The sequence below is a fragment of the Mesoplodon densirostris genome, chromosome 8, assembly GCF_025265405.1.
Source record: "Mesoplodon densirostris isolate mMesDen1 chromosome 8, mMesDen1 primary haplotype, whole genome shotgun sequence".
NCBI lineage: Eukaryota > Metazoa > Chordata > Mammalia > Artiodactyla > Ziphiidae > Mesoplodon > Mesoplodon densirostris.
In genome coordinates, this window is record NC_082668.1 from 16,065,347 (window position 1) to 16,088,097 (window position 22,751).

The 22,751-nt window shown below is 42.8% G+C and overlaps 2 protein-coding genes across 2 annotated transcripts in view; one reads left to right on the forward strand and one right to left on the reverse strand.

Moving 5' to 3' along the window:
* Positions 1-1,625: 1,625 nt before the first annotated feature.
* On the reverse strand, positions 1,626-3,149 carry LOC132495112 (glycerol kinase-like). Its single transcript, XM_060106732.1, has one exon. It carries the CDS (start codon positions 3,147-3,149, stop codon positions 1,626-1,628), a length of 1,524 nt encoding a protein of 507 aa, XP_059962715.1.
* Positions 3,150-16,650: 13,501 nt separating this feature from the next.
* Positions 16,651-22,751, forward strand: part of FARSB (phenylalanyl-tRNA synthetase subunit beta) — a 66,988-nt gene continuing 60,887 nt past the window's right edge. Inside the window, exon 1 of the mRNA XM_060106569.1 lies at positions 16,651-16,760. Within this exon, the coding sequence (XP_059962552.1) occupies positions 16,703-16,760 (58 nt within the window). The 5' untranslated portion in view covers positions 16,651-16,702. The remainder of the gene's footprint in view (positions 16,761-22,751) is intronic.

The window sequence follows — 22,751 nt, forward strand, 5'->3', positions numbered from 1 at the left end:
CAGAGGAGGCGGCGACCGCCCCGGAGTGGGCGCGGACTGGACTTAGTCTCGGGTGGGAGGGCGCGCCGGAGCTGAAGCTGGAGGCTGCCAATCACGCGCCCGGGCTCGGGAGCAGCTGCGGCGCCCGGGGCGCATTGGCTGGCGCGCCCGGGCGCAGATGAGAGCGCGCCGCGTTGGGGCACAAGGGTGGACGAGAGGGGTCACCTGGCAGCCTGCCAGAGCTCGGCGACGCGGGCTCCTGCAACCTCGCCCAAGACCTGGGATCTCCACCGGGCTCTGACCATTGTTCAGCTGGTCGATTACCGTGCGCTAGGCTTCAGCATCTGCCTTTAAACCCACCTCTTCCTCCGAGGATGTCTGCAGCTGGGGAAGGGTTAGGATCTCCCACCAGCTGGAGGAAGGCGCAGGAGTTAGCTTCTCTGGAGCTTGGTACCCATCTGTTTGTTGGTCTGTGTTCCCCACACCACCCCCAAACTCTGGGGCCTCCTCATCTTTGTGTCTCAGATTCCTAGACGAATCCTGGAAAACTTTCGCTTATTCATTCAAAGGACATTTATTGAATACCTCCCACGTGCCGGGAACCATCCTGGGCGCTGGGGATACACTCAGTAACCAAATCATTCATCGATTCTCAGAAGGTACAAATTATGGGGGGGGGAGAAACATAAAGAAAATAACCACACAATTGGGTGTGTAATTGCAAAGTGAAATGCTACTATGAATAAGTGAGAAGGTTCTAGGACATAGACTGGAAGGTCAGTCTCAGAAGAAGTGACCTTGACTTTAATTATAGCGGTGAATGTAATTCAAGCAAAGGGAAGCACATGTGCAAAGGTCCTGTGGCTGAAACTCAAAGAAGACCAATATAGTGGGAGCTCAGGGAACAAGGAGGAGAATGGAGTGAAATGAGTCAAAAATGGTAGCCAAGGACCAGATAGATCCTTGCAGGCTGTGTTTAGGGTTCAAGTCTTTACCCTAAGATTTGCCAGTGAAGGGTTTCAATTATGATGTGTTAAATAAATGGATGGATTCTAAATTGTGCCTCATGCTGTGAGCACCCACTATATTTTCTTTGTAAATCTTCCTGTATAGATGACCAACACCAAGTGGCAGGTAGCTGTCAAGTCATTGCTAGAAGGGATCTGGAAGAGGGCAAAACAACAGAGTTGACTACCCATCCCCCCACCATGCCCCTTTCTCCTTCAACGTTTTAATAGAAAGTTGGATAAAAATAACAACCACTGGGTAGTTCAGGGGAGTTGTTTGTGACTTTTTGTATGCAAAACTTGTGGTTGTTTTTTTTGTTCCTAATTGAGAAATCACTTTTTTTGTGTGTGCCGCATTTTCTTTATTTCAAGCCACAGGTCTACTTGGAGGGTCATGCAGCAAGTGGCTTATAAATAAAATCAGAGTCTATGAATAGTGTCAGCCCATTAAGAGACAGAATCACTGAATTCTCTTGTTAGGTAAAGAGCTCGCATCTTTGGAATCCATGACTTGGAATTATTTATGGCACACCTGATAGGTACCTTACTCCGATTAACATTACCACACTACTCACTATAAAAAAGCCCAAGGGTAAACTACTGAAGATGCTAGGGTCACCATTTTACGAAGACTGAGTGCTAACCCAACCCATGGACTTCAGCTTTCTTCCATGTAGAATAACGAATTTCACTTTCCTTGGCGTTGATCTGAGGCTCAAACCGCTCCATGGTGACAGCTGACAAATCCTCAGGCTCGAGACTCCAAACGCCAACCCCTTCTGCAGCCCCGGCTGCCATGGCAGCTCCCAGGGCAGTTGTTTCAGGCATCGAGGGCTTCACTACTGGGATATACAGAATGTCTGCTTGTAGCTGCATAAGAATTTTGTTGTTGGTCATTCCTCTGTCTACCTGCAAATGGCTGAGTGGAATTCCACAGTTCCGGTTCATGGCATCCAAAATCTCTCGGGTTTGGAAACAAAGAGCTTCTAATGAAGCAAAAGCAATATGGCATTTATTGGTGAATTGGGTGAGCCCGCAGATGATCCCTCTTGCACTGGGCTCCCAATAAGGTGCATATAGCCCTGAAAAGGCTGGGACAAAATGGCAGCCATAAGAGGAACCTACTTCTTTAGCAAGTTTTTCAATTTCCTCTGAGGTCTTTATAATTCCAAGATTGTCTCTGAGCCAGCGGACAACAGCACCGGCTATAGCTACCGAACCTTCTAATGCATAATGTACTGGTTTGTCTCTGCCGAGTGTGTAAGCCACTGTGGTCAGAAGGCCATGTTCAGAAAATATACACTTATGGCCTGTATTACATAGTAAGAAACAGCCTGTTCCATACGTGTTTTTGGCTTGTCCATCCTGGAAGCATAGTTGTCCCACCAATGCAGCAGATTGGTCCCCCAAACACCCAGATATTGGCACACCTTCCAAGGCCCCAGCTTTCATTAGGCCATAGATCTCAGAAGAACTCCGGACATTTGGAAGAATTTTCATTGGAACTTCACAGAGCTCTTTATCCCATTCCAAAGAATGAATGTTGAAAAGCATCGTCCTGCTTGCATTTGTTACATCTGTACAATGGACGCCTCCACTGGCTCCTCCTGTCAAGCTCCAAATAGGCCATGAATCAATGGCCCCAAAAAGAGCTCTATCTTCTTCAACTGCCTTTTGAACTTTTCTCACGTTGGCAAGGAGCCAACGAAGTTTCACTGCACTGAAGTAAGTGCTAAGTGGAAGGCCTGTCTTGGTCTTGACAAAGTTATTATTTACTGGAATGCTTTTACGAAGATTCTCAACAGTAGATTCGGTTCTTAGATCAAGCCACACCACAGCATTGTAGAGAGGTTCTCCAGTTAACTTGTCCCAGACCACAGTGGTCTCCCTCTGGTTACCGATACCAATAGTTTTTATGTTGGAAATATTGAGCTGTCCAAGCTTCTCACACGTTTTCTCTATACACTCATAGACGGACTGCAGGATTTCCTTAGGGTCTTGTTCCACCCATCCTTCTTTTGGAAACTCTTGTTTTATTTCCACTTGATGATGACTAAGTAGTTCGGCTGTTTTTGGATTGAAAACCAAAAAGCGCGTCGAGCTTGTGCCCTGGTCCACTGCTCCCACCAACTGCCCCAAAACTGCTTTCTTCGTGGCTGCCATGAAACTCGCTTAGGTCGGCGGGCGGGCGATAGCGTCCCGTTTCCCGGGTGACGGCGGCGGGCGGGGGAGGGGCGGAAGGCGAGCCGGGAGGGCCAGCCGGCGGGCGGCCGTAGAACGCAGTATTGGCAAGGAGCTTCTCGCCCCGCCCCTCCCTCTTCTCTTCTAGATTCTTCTAGATTTCTTCCCTGCACCTTACCCCACTGGTAGTGGGGATGCGTTGAGTACACACCGTGTCAGACATTGTGCAGAGCCCTTCACCAGCCTGAGCTGGTGCGAAATAACTGTTAGCTCCTTTGGCAGTTACTGAAGGCCAGGCTCAAAGTCACACAGCTGGCAGAGTGAAGATTCAAATACGGTTTTGTTGTCTAAAACCTGGAAAGGAGTCATCCCTTCATCTGTTGACCCACACGTGGAAAAAATATGTAGGGAATGCCTGCTTTGTACCGGACATTGCCCTGTGTGCTGATAACACAAAGGTGAATTAAGACAGGGTCTCTGAGCCTTTGAGAATTCACACGCATTCATTCATTGATTATTTATGGAAAGGCTGGTATGTGCTAAGCACTAGGTGAGGAGTGGAGATGGGCTGAATAAGTTGGGATGAATAAGAAAGGTCTCTGTCCTCATGGGGTTCACGGTCCAGTGAGAGAAACAGAAAATAAACCAAATGTGTGCTAGTGCCCTGAAAGAAACATTCAAGTTCCAGTGATAGAGAATGAGCACCTAATTAGAAGAGATTGGAGGTAACAAGAGTGGAAGTAGGGAGACCCTAAGGAGGCTGTTGTAGGGTGAGAGTAGAGGATGGTGGCTTGGTCTACTGTGTTAGCAAAGGAGACTAGAGATGGATTTGACATAAGCCTGGGAGATGTGAATGGCAGGATGGATTGATTAATTGGGTTCACAGTCTATTAGGAGATAAGAAGAGCAGCACACCTGGAACTCCTGCTCCGAGTCACCTGGAGCTAACTCGTCTGATTCATGCTCTTGTCATCGTCCCCGCACCCTCAGCAGGTAGAAAAGAACTGTCATACCCCATCACAGCTCCTTTAAGCAAAGCAGGGACCCATGAGGGTCCATCACCATTTTAATGAGCAACTAAATCAATCATTCACTCATTTGTTTAACAGTCAACACATGTTTATTTGTGTACCAGGTTACTGGAGTTAAATGATTATTGGAGTGAAATGTTGAGAAACTTTTAATTCAACAAGCTATTCAAAACGTTTTAATTCAACAAGCTATTCAAAACAACTTTTCTGTAGAAGTTTTGTTGATCTCTAGAAATAAAACTAATAGGAAAACATGAACCTTACACGTTTTCTTTCCAAACTACACATTTTGTGGAATAGGGAGCTTACAGCAGAGAAGATGAGGGATTTGTCCAAGGTACCCCAGCCAGTTACTGGCAAGGAGTAGACCTAGATCTCTTTACAACTGTACTAAAACAGATGAGCAGGGCTTCCCTGGTGGCGCAGTGGTTGAGAGTTCGCCTGCCGATGCAGGGGACACGGGTTCATGCCCCGGTCCGGGAAGATCCCACATGCCGCGGAGCGGCTGGGCCCATGAGCCATGGCTGCTGAGCCTGCGCGTCCAGAGCCTGTGCTCCGCAACGGGAGAGGCCACAGCAGTGAGAGGCCCGCGTACCGCAAAAAAAAATAATAAAAAAAACAAACAAAAAACACATGAGCAGAAGCAATGTCATGTAGGATCATGGTTTCAAACTTTGACTTTAGCAGGGGGATTTTTTTTTAATCTTCAAATAACTCCAATTCATAAAAGAAATCAAAGTGAATCTGCTCTTGTTGGAAATGAAGGGGGATCCTGACTCCCACCTTCTCAGTATCTTCCTCCTTCCCAAGGTGTATCTTTAGCAAATTGAAACTGATATCAAACAGTTACAGAACCTCTGAGGGATCGGCAAAACCCAGGTTGAAAACCACATTTTTTTTTTTTTTTTTTGGTGGTGGTGGGTAGGCTAATATTTGGAGAAATACAAAGTTTAAACAGGGTTGCAGTTAAAAAACTATATGTGATATATACACTTTACTAAGTGCTTACCATCTACCAGGTACTGGGCTACATGCTTTCTGTGCTGTGTTTGATTTAAGCCTCACAGCAACTCTACAGGGTAGGTACTATTATTCCTTTTACCAGTAAAGATAGTGAGGCTAGAGGTCAAACTAATTGTTCACCTAGTAGGTAGTAAAACTAAGTTTCTGTTTTTTGAAAATAGGCTTGTCTGTTTCTAGAGCCTGAGCAAGTAACTGCTATATTAAGCTCTTCCTCAAATGATACCACGAGGGAGGAAGGGGATGTTGAAACAGAGGAACCGGTCACTGAACCTCTGGTAGAAGAATGCAGAGAACCAACTTTGTCATGGTTTGGGTTGGGGTTAGTTATTCATTCAGTCTACAAATATTGATATTTACCAGTCATATACTATGTGCTTGGCTTTGGGTACATATGAGTGAATAAAACATGCATAACTTTTCAATAATTCAACAAAAATTTATAAAGCACCTCTGCCGTGGTTAAGTCCTGAAGTGGCCATGGTGAAAGGAAATCAACACTGTCCGGCTTGAAGATCTGAGACTCCGGCAATCGAGTGTGGTTCCTCTTTCCACTTCTCAACTCTAATTAAGGAATGAGAAGGTGATCGTTTAGATTGCCTTATAGATTACAAAAGCCTATCCTTGGAAATGAATAACTACAAATCACTTCCTTTTTTTATTTTGTTTCCTGTGCATTTTACCATAGCTAACTTCTACTAACAAGAAGATGACATTTTTCTATTTTACTGTAGTTTAAGTTAAAATGTGCCTATTGTTCAGTTTGAAAGGAAACAGCATTCTCTCTAGATTGAGAGTCCTTAAAGGGGACAGTTTAGGACAAAGGTCACTGTTCTGGTTTTCATAAGATGCCTTAGTCATAAAGATAAATATTTCTCTCTCATTCACACACACACCACATAAACTGTGAACACAACCATGACAGTTACCATAATTCATTGAGAGTGACTGGCTCGGGTTAAAGTCAAATAGAGGACCATCACTATTGTAATTTCGATGGAATGTCCTTCATGAAATTCTATTCTCAAGGCTCTTCTGAACAAAGTTCAAGAAATTTGCCCAGGCCCCTCTGTTTTCTGATTTTCTTCTCAATGAACTATGTTATCAATCTGACAGGGCTGGAGTATGTTTGTTCTGGGCAAAGTTTCAGGAGTCTTTCCCAAGAGAGTGAGACTTTGTAGCCACCATGATAATGGTCCGAAGTTTACCTTTCCTCTGTGTTTTCTTGTTGCTATAGGCACATACAAGTTCTCAGACTCTATATACTGTGCTTTCTTTTCACATTCTCCTTTGAAAGCTCCATTGATATAGGTTCAATTTTTATCTTTCCATTAGTTAATGTTAATATTTGTTACTTGCTCTACAAAACAGGTGCTTCCATAGCTGCTCTTTTAAACTTTTATAATACTATGAACAATCACTCTGAGAAATTATTACGGTAATCACTAGTATTTATGAAATGTCCTTTCTTTTCCCATGAACCTCTCCCCCCTTTTGTTTGCACCCGGCCTGAGAACCTAACTGGGGCCCCAGCAACCCAAACAAGGGAAAAACTAGGGGAAAGTGACTGGGAATGCCTACTGCAACCAACTTGGGTCCAGGACAGGCTCTTGAATGAAGCAGTCAGCAACTCAAACAGCAGTGTCCTTGGAGGCGTGGCAAAGCAGGCTCCATCATTTACTTCCAGTTTCCAAGAAGGTCCAATCCAATGGACGGGCTTTCACTCATGTTTGTATCTTTCTGGTTGTTTATGGCTACTTGGTATAGGACCTGTTGATTCTTCGGATCTATTTTTATTACTTTTTTCCCCAACACATGCCATTTCCCCAGCCTGGCTGCTATCATTTCTCCTCTGGATTATTGCAACCTCCTAAGTGATTTCTGTGCCTTGAGTTTTGCCCCTTGAACTACCACACCTAATCCCTTCTCCACAATGCACCCAAAGTGACCTTTCCAAAATACCAAGTCAATCATGTCATTTCTCTGCTTAAAATATTTTTTAAGATAAAGTCCAAACTCTAATGTAGTCCTAAAAATTTTAGGGTAATCTACAAAGGGATTAGAATGCCCCAGGAGACTTACAGGAAACGCATAAAAGATTTCAGCCAGAACAGAACTCGTTTTGGATACATAGCAATTACAACAAACTCAGTTATTGTAAATTGTATCATCTATCACCTCAGTTTACAGCAGCAACCCCACTTTTACTCAGCTCAATACCAGAGAGAATTAATAGTCTCAGATCACTTGGATTGTTACCTGGAATATAAATGTCTAATATTCAAAAGTATTTAACATGTTTCAAATTGTTTCAACATACTTTATCCCCAAACCATCCAGAGAGGTCCTACCCTCACTTTATGGATAAGGAACTGGACAACGTTTGTTTTTGGAGAAGAAATTACAGACATAAAAGCTTACCACTTTATTATTTTTTCCCTAATCAGAATTTTTGCATATGGTTATTTTTTATTTTTATTTTTTTTGCAGTATGCGGACCTCTCACTGTTGTGGCCTCTCCTGTTGCGGAGCACAGGCTCCAGATGCAACGGCTCAGCGGCCATGGCTCACGGGCCCAGCCACTCGGCGGCATGTGGGATCTTCCCGGACCGGGGCACGAAACCGTGTCCCCTGCATTGGCAGGCGGACTCTCAACCACTGCGCCACTAGGGAAGCCCTCTAGGTATTTTTTTTTTAATTTCCTCTTTGATTTCTTCAGTGATCTCTTGGTTAAGTATTGTATTGTTTAGCCTCCATGTGTTTGAATTTTTTACACATTTTCCTGTAATTGATGTCTAGTCTCACAGCGTTGTGGTTGGAAAAGATACTTGATATGATTTCAATTTTCTTAAATTTACTAAGGGTTGATATGTGACCCAAGATATGATCTATCCTGGAGGATGTTCCATGAGCACTTGAGAAGAAAGTATATTCTGTTGTTTTTGGATGGAATGTCCTATAAATATAAATTAAGTCCATCTTGCTTAATGTATCATTTAAAACTTGTGTTTCCTTATTTATTTTCCTTTTGGATGATCTGTCCATTGGTGAAAGTGGGATGTTAAAGTCCCGTACTATGATTGTGTTACTGTCAATTTCCCCTTTTATGGCTGTTAGTATTTGCCTTATGTATTTAGGTGCTCCCATGTTGGGTGCATAAGTATTTACCATTGTTATATCTTCTTCTTGGATTGATCCCTTGATCATTATGTAGTGTCCTCTTTGTCTCTTGTAATAGTCTTTATTTTAAAGTCTATTTTATCTGATATGAGAATTGCTACTCCACCTTTCTTTTGATTTCCATTTGCATGCAATGTCTTTTTCCATCCTCTCACTTTCAGTCTGTATGTGTCCCTAGGTCTGAAGTGGGTCTCTTGTAGACAGCACGGTCTTGTTTTTGTATCCATTCAGTCAGTCTATGTCTTTTGGTGGGAGCATTTAATCCATTTACATTTAAGGTAATTATTGATATGTATGTTCCTCTTACCATTTTCTTAATTGTTTTGGGTTTGTTATTGTAGGTCTTTTCCTTCTCTTGTGTTCCCTGCCTAGAGAAGTTCCTTTAGCATTTGTTGTAAAGCTGATTTGGTGGTGCTGAATTCTCTTAGCTTTTGCGTGTCTGTAAAGGTTTTAATTTCTCCATCGAATCTGAATGAGATCCTTGCTGGGTAGAGTAATCTTGGTTGTAGGTTTTTCCCTTTCATCACTTTAAATATGTCCTGACACTCCCTTCTGGCTTGCAGAATTTCTGCTGAATGATCAGCTGTTAACCTTATGGGGATTCCCTTGTATGTTATTTGTTGCTTTTCCCTTGCTGCTTTTAATATTTTTTCTTTGTGTTTAATTTTTGATAGTTTGGTTAATATGTGTCTTGGCGTACTTCTCCTTGGATTTATCCTGTATGGGACTCTCTGTGCTTCCTGGACTTGATTGACTCTTTCCTTTCCCATATTAGGGAAGTTTTCAACTATAATCTCTTCAAATATTTTCGCAGTCCTTTTTTTTCTCTTCTTCTTCTGGGACCCCTATAATTCGAATGTTGGTGTGTTTAATGTTGTCCCAGAGGTCTCTGTGACTGTCCTCAATTCTTTTCATTCTTTTTTCTTTATTCTGCTCTGTGGCAGTTATTTCCACTATTTTATCTTCCAGGTCACTTATCCATTCTTCTGCCTCAGTTATTCTGCTATTGATTCCTTCTAGAGAATTTTTAATTTCATTTATTGTGTTGTTCATCATTGTTTGTTTGCTCTTTAGTTCTTCTAGGTCCTTGTTAAACAGTTCATGTATTTTCTGCATTCAATTTCCAAGATTTCGGATCATCTTTACTATCATTACTCTGAATTCTTTTTCAGGTAGACTGCCTATTTCCTCTTCATTTGTTTAGTCTGGTGGGTTTTTACCTTGCTCGTTCATCTGATGTGTGTTTCTGTGTCTTCTCATTTTGCTTATGTTACTGTGTTTGGGGTCTCCTTTTTGCAGGCTGCAGGTTCGTAGTTCCCATTGTTTTTGGTGTCTGCCCTCCGTGCCTAAGGTTGGTTCCGTGGGTTGTGTAGGCTTCCTGGTGGAGGGAACTAGTGCCTGTGTGCTGGTGGATGAGGCTGGATCTTGTGTTTCTGGTGGGTAGGACCGCGTCCGGTGGTGTGTTTTGGGGTGTCTATAACCTTATTATGATTTTAAGCAGGCTCTCTGCTAATGGGTGGGGTTGTGTTCCTGTCTTGCTAGTTGTTTGGCATGGGGTGTCCAGCCCTGTAGCTTGCTGGTCATTGAGTGGAGCTGGGTCTTAGTGTTGAGATCGCAATCTCTGCGAGAGCTTTTGCTGTTTGATGTTACGTGGAGCTGCGAGGTCTCTGGTGGACCAATGTCCTGAACTGGGTTCTCCCACCTCAGAGGCACAGGCCTGACACCCGATTGGAGCACCAAGACCCTGTCAGCCACACGGCTCAGAAGAAAAGGGAGAAAAAAATAAATAATAAAATAAAATAGTATGAAATAAAGTTATTAAAATAAAAAATAAGTAATAAAACTTTTAAAAATTGAAAAGTAATTTAAAAAGAAGAGAGCAAACAAACCAAGAAACAAACAAATCCGCCTATGATAACAAGTGCTAAAAACTATACAAAAAATACCCCACCAAAAACCAAAAAAAAAAAAACCAACAAAACAAAAAACGGACAGACAGGACCCTAGGACAAATGGTAAAAGCAAAGCTATACAGACAAAATCACACAAAGAAGCATACACATACACACTCACAAAAAGAGAAAAAGAAAAAAAATAATATACCTTTGCTCCCAAAGTCCACCTCCTCAATTCTGGGATGCTTTGTTGTCTATTCAGGTGTTCCAGAGATGCTGGTTACATGAAGTTGATTGTGGAGATTTAATCCGCTGCTCCTGAGGCCACTGGGAGAAATTTCCCTTTCTCTTCTTTGTTCGCACAGCTTTGGATTTGGCCCCGCCTCCGCGTGTAGGTTGCCTGAGGGCGTCTATTCTTTGCTCAGACAGGACAGGGTAAAGGAGCAGCTGCTTCGGGGCTCTGGCTCACTCAGGCCGGGGGGAGGGAGGGCATGGATGCGGGGCGAGCCTGTGGCGGCAAAGGCCGGCGGGACGTTGCACCAGCCCGAGGCGCGCCATGCGTTCTCCCGGGGAAGTTGTTCCTGGATCACGGGACCCTGGCAGTGGCGGGCTGCACAGGCTCCCCGAAAGAGGGGTGTGGAGAGTGACCTGTGCTTGCACACAGGCTTCTTGGTGGCGGCAGCAGCAGCCTTAGTGTCTCATGCCCATCTCTGGGGTCCACGTTGACAGCCGCGGCTCGCGCCTGTCTCTGGAGCTCGTTTAGGCGGTGCTCTGAATCCCCTCTCCTTGTACACCGCGAAACAATCGTTTCTTGCCTCTTCGGCAGCTCTAGACCTTTCCCGGACTCCCTCCAGGCTAGCCGTGGCGCACTAACCCCCTGCAGGCTGTGTTCGCGCCACCAACCCCAGTCCTCTTCCTGTGCTCACCGAAGCCCGAGCCTCAGCTCCAGCCCCGCCTGCCCCGGCGGGGGAGCAGACAAGCCTCTCGGGCTGGTGCGTGCCCGTTGACACCGATCCTCTGTGCGGGAATCTTCTGTAGGAGTTGTTCCACATGTAGATGTATTTCTGATGTATTCGTGGGGAGGAAGGTGATCTACACGTCTTACTCCTTCACCATTTTGAAGGTCTACCCACTTGTTTTAATTTTTAGATCCCACATATAAGTGATATACAGTCTTTGTCTGACAGCATAATACCTTCCAAGTTCATCTGTGTTGTTGAAAATGGCAAAATTTCATTGTTTTAATGGATGAGTAGTATTCCATTGTGTGTGTGTGTGTGTGTGTGTGTGTGTATCTCACATCTTCTTTATCCATTCATCTGTTGATGGACCAGGCTGCCACTCTCTGCTGCTCTAGTGTGAGATGTCATCAAACACAGCATTGTATTTTCAGGATCTATGTAGGAAGAATTTCAGATCTGACAACATCTCTTTCTCAACTGTTGCCTAACCCACAAGCATTACAGGAAAGTGGCCCAATCATTTCAGAAACTTTCTCTGTGTTACGTTACATGTTTTACAGACAAAAGCAAACATGATCCCACAGATCTACACAACCTATGTGGTGATGAAACAGTGAGGTTGTCTACCAATGTTTGATGAGGCAAGGAGAAGAACCAAACACGATTGGTTCTTCCTCACAATAGAAATAATCCTGCTAATTACAATTCTGTAAAATACAAAAGGTACAATGACAAAAATTATCTCAACACCCAAATATAACCACTTAACACTTTGGTGTATACCATCCTAGCCGTTTTACTTTTTTTCACACTCACATACATACATGCATTTAAAAAATCATTTTAAGTATATTGTTTAGTAACTCATTTTCATGTAATATGTTGTAGACGTTTTCATGTTAAAAAATTTAGTATCATTTTTAATGTTTGCATGGTAGTCTATTGTATGGAGGTATCAGAATTTATTTAATCAAGTCCCACATTGTTGTACATTTAGGTTGTTTCCAAATTTTCTGTATTACAAACAGAAGAATACTTCCTTGGTTACTTCCTTAAAATAATCCCAAGAGTGGAATTTTAGGATCAAAGAGTATACATATCTAAAAGTTTGATTCTTATTGTCAAGCTACTGTTTATATTCCTGACAGGTGTGCCTAAGAGTGGCAGCTTTCTAAATCTTTGCCAGCATGAGGGCGGATCATTTATTTCTTTAATCTTTGCCAGTCTCCTTGGAGAAAATATCCCTGCTTTCACTGTTGTTTTAATTTTCATTTCTCCTCCCCTCCTCACTTTTTGTTTTTTGTTTCTATTGGTTGAATTGTTTGTTACTATTCTTTGCCCATTTTTTTCTATTGAAGTATCTATTTTAAAAAAGAAAAGATGATACAATAGATATAATATATAATAATATATTATTAATTATATAAATATATGATATTCCTATCATTAAAAGAAAACTTCAAATATTTATCTAGGGTCTGCTCTGTGCCAATCACTGTTTAAGGCTCTTGGTGTATATTAGTACACAAAAGTCTCTGCTCTATGAAATTTATGTTTTATCAGGGAGAGACATTTATATCTAATAACCATAATGAATAGTATAGTCAGGGATAGGTCTTTCTGGGAAGACTTGTTGGAGCTGAGCAAGCTGGCCCTGCAGGAGTCTGGGGGCAAAAACACTGTAACAGAGGAAACTGCTGGATCTAAGGTGGACCACTGCCTGACATGTTCAAAAACTTGCATGGAGGCTGCGGATCTTGGATAGAAAAATTCCTAAATTAACGCATAAATTACATTTGATTCCTAGTAAAACATCAAAAGAATGTTTTTCAGAACTTGACAGAATTCAAAGCTCATGTAGAAAAAGTAACATGAGAGAATAGTCAGGAAATTTTTGAAAAAAAGCATTGAACACTTTCAAATATTAAAATGTATTATAAAGCTATAATAATTAAAATAGTTTAGTACTATCAATGGAATAGATAGTTCAGCAATATACCCAAATATATATGGGAATTTAATATGTGCTAAAGAAGGTATTTCAAATCTCTGGGGAAAAAGAAGTTTATTTTATAAATTTTGTTGGGCTCACTAGAGAGCTGTTTGAAAACAAAATAAAGCTGGTTAATTCACTGTCTCTCAAAACCAAAACAAATTTCAGAATGATCTGAGATTTAAATGGAGAGGAAAAAAAAAAGAATCCATTCAAGTTCTGTAAGAAGTATATGTGATTAAAAAAAAAAACTTGGCGTGGTGAAAGACCTATTAAAACATAACATAAAACCCAGAATCTATGAAGAAAAAGAATCATAAATTAGACTCTAATTTAAATAAAACTCTTAAAAATGCCCCTTCTGAAAAAAAAAACTTAAAACAAAATCTAACGTGAAGTATTCCGATTGTGTTTCTACTCAGCTATAGGCCACCAAGCGTTTGTCTCCTTCACCCCGCAAAAAGAGGGCCACATTCATCTCTTGTTTCTCAACTTCATCTTAACTTCCTTAAAGGTATACTAGATAAAGCAGAACACTACCAATATTTTTGAAACCCTTTGGGTATCTCAACTCCCTAGGCTTCGTCCCTTCCATCCCACTCAGAACTGACTCGTCTCAGATTTTGTGTTTCTCATTCCTTTTCCTTTAGTTTCACCATCTATTTATGTATGCCTAAATAATATACTCTTTAGGTAATCCTGTTTTTCATTTTTATATAAATCACACCATACTGTATATATGCTTTTGTGGTTTATTTATTTTTTTGTCCAAGTTTATACATGTAGCTGTAGTTCATGCATTGTCATAGCTGTATGGTGCTTCACTGTATGAATTTATAATTGTTTTCCTGTTTTAGTATTGATAGACATTGGGATGTTTCCACTTTTTTGTTATAATGAACAATGTAACAGAACATTCTTATTTGGTCTTCCAGTGCACAGGGGTAAGAGTTTCTCTGGGGAATATTCCTGGGTTCCTAATTGCTGGGTAGTACGGTACACACACGCTCTGCCTTTCTAGGTAGGTAAGGCCATAATTTTCCAAATTGGTTGTATCAGTTTATACTCCCACATTCTTGCCAACATCTGGTTTTGTCAGACTTGCACATTTTTACCAATCTGGTGGGTATAAAAATGTATTTCATTATAATTTTAATTGGCATCTTCCTAATTTCTAATGTATGGAGAGCTTTTTTCATGTTTATTGGCCAGCCCGTCTTTCAGTTCTAGGAAATTCTGCCATCTCATTCCTGCTCTCAGGCTGGCTCTAAAGTTAGACAAGAGAAGCACATATCTACATTTTGTGATATACTATTTCAACATTTTCCAAATATCTTCCTTGTCTGTCAGCCAATGCCATTTGTGATGAGTACCTGTGGCCTAGTTTTCCCTTTTCCATTAGATTATCCTAACAGTTTAGCTAGTCATAGAGAAGGCACAGGGTACCTGTGCGTGTGCAAGGATAAAAAGCAGGATGGGTGAGTTGTGGCATTTGGGAGATGGGAACAGAATGCCTCTGGGTAGTCTGAGAATAGCAAGAAACTGACTAGGAAGATAACAATAATGACAATGCCCAATTTCCAGGACTTAAGACACAAGAACTATGATTGTCATTTATGAGTATTATTTCTAATCCTTACAATAATTCTCTAAGATGTACATTATTATCATCTCTACTTTACAGGTAAGGAAACTGAGGTTAAAGCCCACAGAACATCTTGGGGTGCCCAAAGGAGAGAAGGTCAGCATGCAATAATTCAGGAAGTCCTTTATTCATTGATTCATTTTTCACTGAGTACCAGTTTGAGAGCAGAGAATTTTATTTGGCATTGGAGGTATTTGCCATTGATGTGGCCTCTGCCAATCTATTATATTGCTCACTGGGGAGGGATTGCCTGCAGCCATAGAGGGAAGTTAATGTAGTAAAAAACTGCTTGAATGGCAGTCAAGAGAGACCTAAATCCCTCCCAGTTTATGTCCCCTCACCTGAATGGCCTTGGGGCCCTTACTGTACAGTATAGAGAGGATAAGGGCAATGCTCCCTCGTGGAACTGTGTCAGCTCTGCCTTCTGAGTTGGGTGACTCAGAGTGGGCCTCAGTTTTACCATTTGTAAAATGAGAATAATGGTAGCACCTACCCTGGTGTATTAGTTCCCCATGGCTGCTGTAACATTTCCACAAACTTGGTGGCTTAAAACAAAGAAATTTATTCTCTCACAGCTCCGGGGGTCAGAAGTCCAAAATCAGTTTCACTGAGCTCAAGTCAATGTGTCCAGAGACATGACAGGGCTGCTCCAGAAGGCTAGGAGAGAATCCTTCCTTGCCTCTGCAGTTTCTGGTGGTTGCTGGCATTCCTTGGTTTGTGGCTGCATCACTCCAATCTCTGCTCCAGTGGTTACACTGCCTCCCCTCTTCTGTTTTTCTCAAATCTCCCTCTAACTTCCTCTTATAAAGATACATGTGATTGCATTTAGGGCCCCCCTTTTTTTAATTGGTGGTTTTATTTTTTTGCATTTTATTTATTTTATTTTTTTTGAATTTTATTAATTTTATACAGCAGGTTCTTATTAGTTATCCATTTTATACATATTAGTGGCCCATTTTGATAATCCAGAAGAGTCGTTTCATCTGGAAATCTTTAACTTAATCTGAAAAGACTGTTTCCATTTAAGGTAACATTTACAGGTTCTGGGGATTAGGGCTTGATATATTTGTGGGTTGTTATTCTGCCTGTTACACTGAGGGTTGTTAGAAGGAGATCTGCTAAGGCTGGCAGAGGATTGAGTCCAGCATCTGCCAGTACAGAACGACGAGTAAATGTCAGTCTCTTTGCTCTTTTAAAAAAGACGTTTCTAAGGAAGCCTCCCTAATAGGGCTGCTGTAAGGTTCAAAAAAGCACAGTTGTAACACGTAGCAGGGTGTAGGAGATCAAGGAATGAGATAAAAGCAGATCTACTAACAGTTTCTCTCGCTCCCACTACTTGGTTTTGCACATCCTTCTATCGGGGCCGCCTCAGACCCCGCCTACTCACACGCTCACCCCCTCCCAGGAGGATTGATTCTCCACCACGAGGTCCCGCCCCCTTACGCACTCGCCCCCTCACCCCGCCCCCCTAGCTTGGCGTCCTCCGTCCGTAGTGTGTTGGAGGCGTGAGGGCTTTCGCGGGCTGTTCATTTTATTGCCCATCAAATCCTAGCCCATTTTATCCAATTCTGTCTCCTTTTTCAGGCTATAGTTTATTCACCCAACGAAGCTAGATTTACTGAGGTTAGTGGTGGCAATTTACCTGCTTTCAGTTGAGAAAAGAGAGGCGGAGCTTCTGGAAGAAGACTGGCGATATTCAAGACAGCCCGACGAAAGGGGCCGGATCCTACACGCCTCGGTCGCCAAGCCCCGGCCAGCTCGCCGCGCCCAGGCCAGCACGCCGCGCAGGCGCAGTGGACCGGACTCGCCATGCCGACTGTCAGCCTGAAGCGCGATTTGCTCTTCCGAGCTCTGGGCCGGACCTACAGTGAGTGCCTGTCCCACAGCCTGGGCTCTGCGCCTCTCCTCAGAGGCTGGGACCCCTTGCAAAAAGGCATCGTGGCAACGTTCATGCTGCCGCGCGGTTTTGGCCTTGGGCGTTCGAGTTCTAGATAGAGACGGCATAAAGTCCCCGGCGGCCCTGCTGGGCCGATGTAGCCTTTGGGAACCGGTGTCTCCGCGGGTGCCATTGCATCACCCGCACGTGATGGGCTCACTGTGTCATTCATTCAGCGATATCGAGCGCCTGCTGCGTGTCTGATGCCAGGGAATAGAGTAGGAATGAAGCTCCGGGTTGCCTCCCGAGTGTAGTTCATTAAGTGCAATCAGAAGAGCGCTGTGGGAACTCCATTTGTGAGCAACAGGGTGTGTGTGTGGGGGGGGGGGGTAGGGCGGCCTTCTTTCCTAGTTTTACTTTTATTCACGTTTACTGAGCGCCTGTTATGTGCCAGGCACTGTTCTAAGTACTTTGGGAATACAGCGGTGCACAGGGCACATAAGGTCCACGTTCACATTCTGATGAAGCAGGCAGATAATAAAACCAGCATGTTAATAAGATGATTTCGGATAATGTTAAGTGCTAGCAGGGAAACAAAAAAGATATTGTGCTAAGAACAGCATTAGATAGGGTGGTAACGTGGGCTGAGCCCAGAGTGACAAGGAGTCTTTACTTGGTGGGTTTAGTCTTCAGGCTGTGCTTCATCTCTTCAGTTTTAAAAACACTATCATTAAAAAAAAGGGAGAAGTATTAAGTACGATTATCAGTTACCCTATACATGTAGCAGTTGAAGTGATATCTGCCATGTCCCATATCATCAGCTTGTGTGACAGCAGTGATAATTGGTTTGTGAGAGCTGTTTTTGGTTTTAGGGCTCAATATAACAAAGGCCTAGTCGGTTTAACAGATACTGCTTCCTGCAGTAAGATATTACTGTGAGAATAAAATTAGCTTTTTAAAACGTTTCCTAAGGTGCGTTTTTAGGTACTATGTGCAGTTGACCCTTGAACAATCCAGGTTTGAACTGGGTGGGTCCATTTATAGAAGGAATTATTTTCAACAGTAAATACTAACGTACTACATAATCCATGGTTGTTGAATCCTCCCATGTGGAACCCAGGAGGGCCAACTGTAAGTTACAGAGATTTTGGACTTGGTGGAGGGCTGGGAACCCCTCATCCCTGCCTTGTTCAAGGGTCAGTTGTATTCTTAAAGTGTTATTCTCTCTAGGGTTCTGCCCTAAGTCCCTGAAAATAGAGGTAATACTCTTGTCCTCTAAACAGGGCTCTAATTCCCTGTACTTTTTATTTCATACTATTTTATATTTTTCATCCATCCTTCTAAACCATATTCTCACTAATTGTGTATGATATACCTGAATTACACAAGATGGTGTGTAGCAAAAATTTGTTCAGTACATCTATGATCAGTTCCCACCTGTGTATCCATATCTGGGAAAGTAAGAAATAAGTCAGGTTTTAAAAAATGATGATTTGTAACCTGTTTACTGTCATCTGATGTTTTAATATATTCTCTAGACGCCTCCTCCCCTTTTCCATATTGAGAGAGATCAGGTAAGCTTGATTATCCATAAATATCTGTGGACTACGGACTCATTAAAATTTCAGTCAGGAAGATTGATGTTGAGGTGTACTTCAGATGGGTCAGAAATAATACCATTAGTTTATATTTCGCATGTTCTTTCTTGAAATCTTTTAAATGTAAATTAGGTTGAGGTCAAAGTTGGAAACATGTTTGGCAAAGCATCTCCTTTGCAAGCAGTGTGGATCGCCTTGTTTCTTGCCCCCTCCCCCCTTTTCTGTCTTCCTCTTTTTTTTCTTGTTTTCAGGTAGTGTCTCATTCACTCTTTTCTATCCCCATTCCCTCTTTTTTTTTCAGCCCCTGTAGGGCTTTCTTTTTGTCTGTCCTAAATTCCATTGTTTCATCAGTAATTGCCTTTCACCACTTATTTGCTTATCAAGGATAAGCAAAGGATATTTTTCAGGCTGCTTTTATTCTGTTCATTTTGCTCCTCTGAGGCAGTTTTGTCTCCTTAGTCTACCTTTTTTAATTGCCTTTCTGCTCAGGTGTTTTCCTCTTGCCACTCGTTTTTTTTGTTAACTGGTTTGTTTTCACTGCACTTCAATTCTGGCCCTCTTCTGCCTTGGTGTAATTGCTGGCTATGCGGCCAGAGCCACCTGTGTATATCATGAACCTTGAAGATGTAGTTACTCAGGTGTGTCATTTTGTTAGAGGGAATCATTAATCATGATTTCATTGTTGATTCGTCAGTCTAAGTGCATGAAATACAGCTGAAAGGAATAAAACAAATTGTATGATAATTAGGACTCAGTTGAGGATTCAGTGTATTTTAATGATTCTGCAGAGTTTGGTAAGTAACCATTTAGTTATCTATTACTGCATAATTAATTACCCCCAAATTTAGCAGCTTAAAACAACAGTCATTTGTTATATGTTTCTGAGGCTCAAGGATTGGGAAGTGGCTTAGCTGGGTGGTTCTGACTCACCTGGTTGTAGTAAAAGTGTCAGGACTCCAGTCATCTCAAGGCCTAACTGGGACTGGAGAGTCCAATTCCAAGTTCACTCAAGTGCTTATTGGCAGACTTAAGTTCCTTGCTGATTTTTGGTCAGAGATTTCAGTGCCTCCCACCTGGACCTCTCCATAGGACTGTTTGCAACATGGTGGCTTGTTTGTCCCAGAGTGGGAGGTCCAAGAGAGCAGGTAGTTGAGAGAGTGCTCAAGATAGAAGCCACAGTTTTTTACTAACATCTTGTAAGGGATACACCACCCCTTGTCATATTCTCTAGGTCACATGGACCAATTCTGGCACCGTGTGGGTGGAGACTACAAAGGGTGTGAATACCAGGAGGCAGGTGTTCTTGGAGGCCATCTTGGGGGCTGACTACTGCAGTCTGCCCTCTGGCCCCCAGTGATTCATGTTCCTCCCACGTGCCACATACACGCCCTCCCAAGGCCCCCGGAAGTGTCATCCCATTACAGAAGCAGCGCAGAATCCAGAGTCTCATCAGCTAAACCGGGTCCAGTTGTGGATGAGGCTCTTCGGGTGTAGTTCCTTAAGTACAGCTGCTTGAGTAGAATTACTCTTGGCCTGAGAGACTAAAGAGACAGTTTATCTGCCCCACCTGCACCTAACGTACAGTGGTAGGACAGGCATAGGACATTCTTCTTCAAATGGGGAAAACGGGAGACACAAAGGAGTTATTAGCCCATGGCAGTTCTGAAACTGAGCTGGCAAATGTTGCGTGTTCTTGATCAGATCTCAAGGCCTGGGATCAGTGTCCATGGTTCTGCCCTACTTTCTAGGCTCTTGGTTCCACACTCGGGGTGATCCTCGTTATTTTATTTTTTGGTGAAAGAAAGCACGTGCTTTACAGCTGATTAGTTTTCTTGGTCTACTTCCCACTAATCGAATTTTGGGGGCTCAAAGACTTCATTTTGTCCCATCTCTGTCCCTTTCAGCTCCAGCTTGCCATGTTTCTGCTTTTTTTGTTGTTGTTGTTAAACTTTGTGGGTCTTTGGTCAGTTTTGCTGGTTTCCACTTCAATAGTCAAAAGACACACCACCCACAGATGTCTGAAATAAGCTGTTTTGTACCTTGGGCTTTTGCTGATACAGTGCTCTTATTTAAGCTCAGTTGTGTGACTGAATAAATTTGTGAGACACACCTTTATTTTCTTTATGTGTAGTGCCTTTTGTCTGAATGAATAGTGCCTTTGATTTTTGCTGCGTCTTAAGATTTTACAATCATGTCCTTGATTCATCTTTCGACCACGTTTCCCTGGAAATACTCTGGACTTGCTCTTTGATCAGAAGTCATTTTTTTTAACATCTTTATTGGAGTATAATTGCTTTACAATGGTGTGTTAGTTTCTGCTGTATAATAAAGTGAATCAGCTATACATATACATATATCCCCATATCCCCTCCCTCTTGTGTCTCCCTCCCAGCCTCCCTATCCCACCCCTCTAGGTGGTCACAAAGAGCTGAGCTGATCTCCCTGTGCTATGCGGCTGCTTCCCACTAGCTATCTATTTTACATTTGTAGTGTATATATGTCCATGCCACTCTTTCAGTTCATCCCAGCTTACTCTTCCCCCTCCCCGTGTCCTCAAGTCCGTTCTCTGCGTCTGTGTCTTTATTCCTGTCTTGCCCCTAGGTTCTTCAGAACCATTTCTTAGCTTTTTTTTTTTTTTTTTTTTTTTTTTTTTTACATCTTGGGAGGCTGAGGATTTTTAAAACCATTAGGTCCTGGCTCCTTTTTGTTTAATAGTCCTTCCTTTAGTTCATCTCTTCTCTCACAGTCTAAACCAGGCGACACCTTCAGCACTGGTTGGAAAGGTTAGTTAAGTCACCCGGTCGAGCAGGTACCTTTTCTCCAGTCCGCGTAACTGTAGGCAACAGTGTCGCTAAACTTTGCCTCTACATAAAAAAGGATACCCCTTCTGTCAGTTTCCAATAACACTTCCTCACTTTCCTTCATATCCTCACCTGCATCCTTATCAGAGATTGAGGCTTCTGTTAACAGCTTTGTCAAGGCACTTTAGGTTTCCATTGACACTCTCAGGGCCCACCTCCTGATTCAAAGCCTTCCCCCATGTTTTCCCGTGTTTTGTTATGGCAGCGCTCTCTGTCCAGGGACTGAAGTCTGTGTTAGTTATCTGTTGCTACATAACAAATTACTCCAGTACTTAGGAGTGTAAAACAACAAGCCTTTATCATTTCACACAGTTTCTGAGAGGAATTGAGGGAGGAGTGGCATAGCTGGGTGATCTGGCTCTGGGTCTTCCGCCAGGTTGCAGTCAGGCTGTTATGTCAGCTGGGCCTGCAGTCATCTCAAGGCTTGGTTGGGCTGGAGTTTGCTTCCCAGCGCACTCATGTGGTTGTTTGAGACGTGAACGGTGTGAGTACCAGGAGGCAGGGGTCATGGGGGCCTCTGTTATTTCCTGCCCTAATGATACCCATTCACCCACACCAGGGACCTGGGAGCCATTGCACACGCCTCCTGCTCACTCACTGTTCCCACCTCCCAGTCAGTCCTTGAGCCTTACAGATTCTGCCCCTGACGTTTCGCACATTCTTCCTTCTCCCTCAGACTCACTGCTGGCTGCTTTAACCAAGTCCTCACTGTCTCGCTTGTCTGTGGCAGTAGATTCTCTGCTCCAGTTTGTCCACCACCATTCTTTAAAATGCAGGTCTAATCATGCTATTATCCAGCTGGAAATCCTTTATTGTAACTCCCCGTTGCCTCAGGCAGGACAGAGGGCAAATCCCTTGGCATCTTGAGCTGACTTCTTTCTTCTTTTTTCATCATATCTCTTCCTGACATGAACCTCACGCTTCATTCATATGGAACGTCCCAAATTTGCCATGCGGTTGTCTCATTCCCCACAGTCCCTGCCTAAGGAATTCATCCTTTCTGTGAAGCCTTCGCTGACTCTCAGTGGAGTTGATTGCTTCCTTTGTGCCAACTCGGTACCTTGCACTTACCATAACTGTATTTACACATCTGGTTTACTAGCGTAGGGCGTAGTTAAGGCAAGAATTGTATTTTATTTATCTCTGTAGCCCTGGCACCTAGTACAGTGCCGACACATAGTAGGTGCTCAATAAACGTTTGTTAAATTGAAGTTCAATGTCAGGAACAGGAATCTTAAGATCAGCTTCTTACTAGAATATACTAGTAATGATGGTTTGTGTTCAGTTTTTGGTAACAAGGAAACCCTGACAATACTGTATCAGGTGGCAAAGCAGAGTAGGGTATAACTTAAAAGTAAGGAAGAGAACTATTAATTATTGCAGACCTACTGTGTTTCAGGGCACTATGCCAGACCCATTATCTGCATGAACTCACTTAAGTCTTTCCAACAGTTGCATGCTACAAATAAGTGGCTGTAAAATGTTACTTTATGGATGAGGCATAGGAATCAGAAAGTTTACAT

What these genes read in the sequence shown, in the direction of transcription:
- LOC132495112 (XM_060106732.1), bottom strand. Translation starts at nt 3,149, where the DNA reads ATGGCAGCCACGAAGAAAGCAGTTTTGGGGCAGTTGGTGGGAGCAGTG.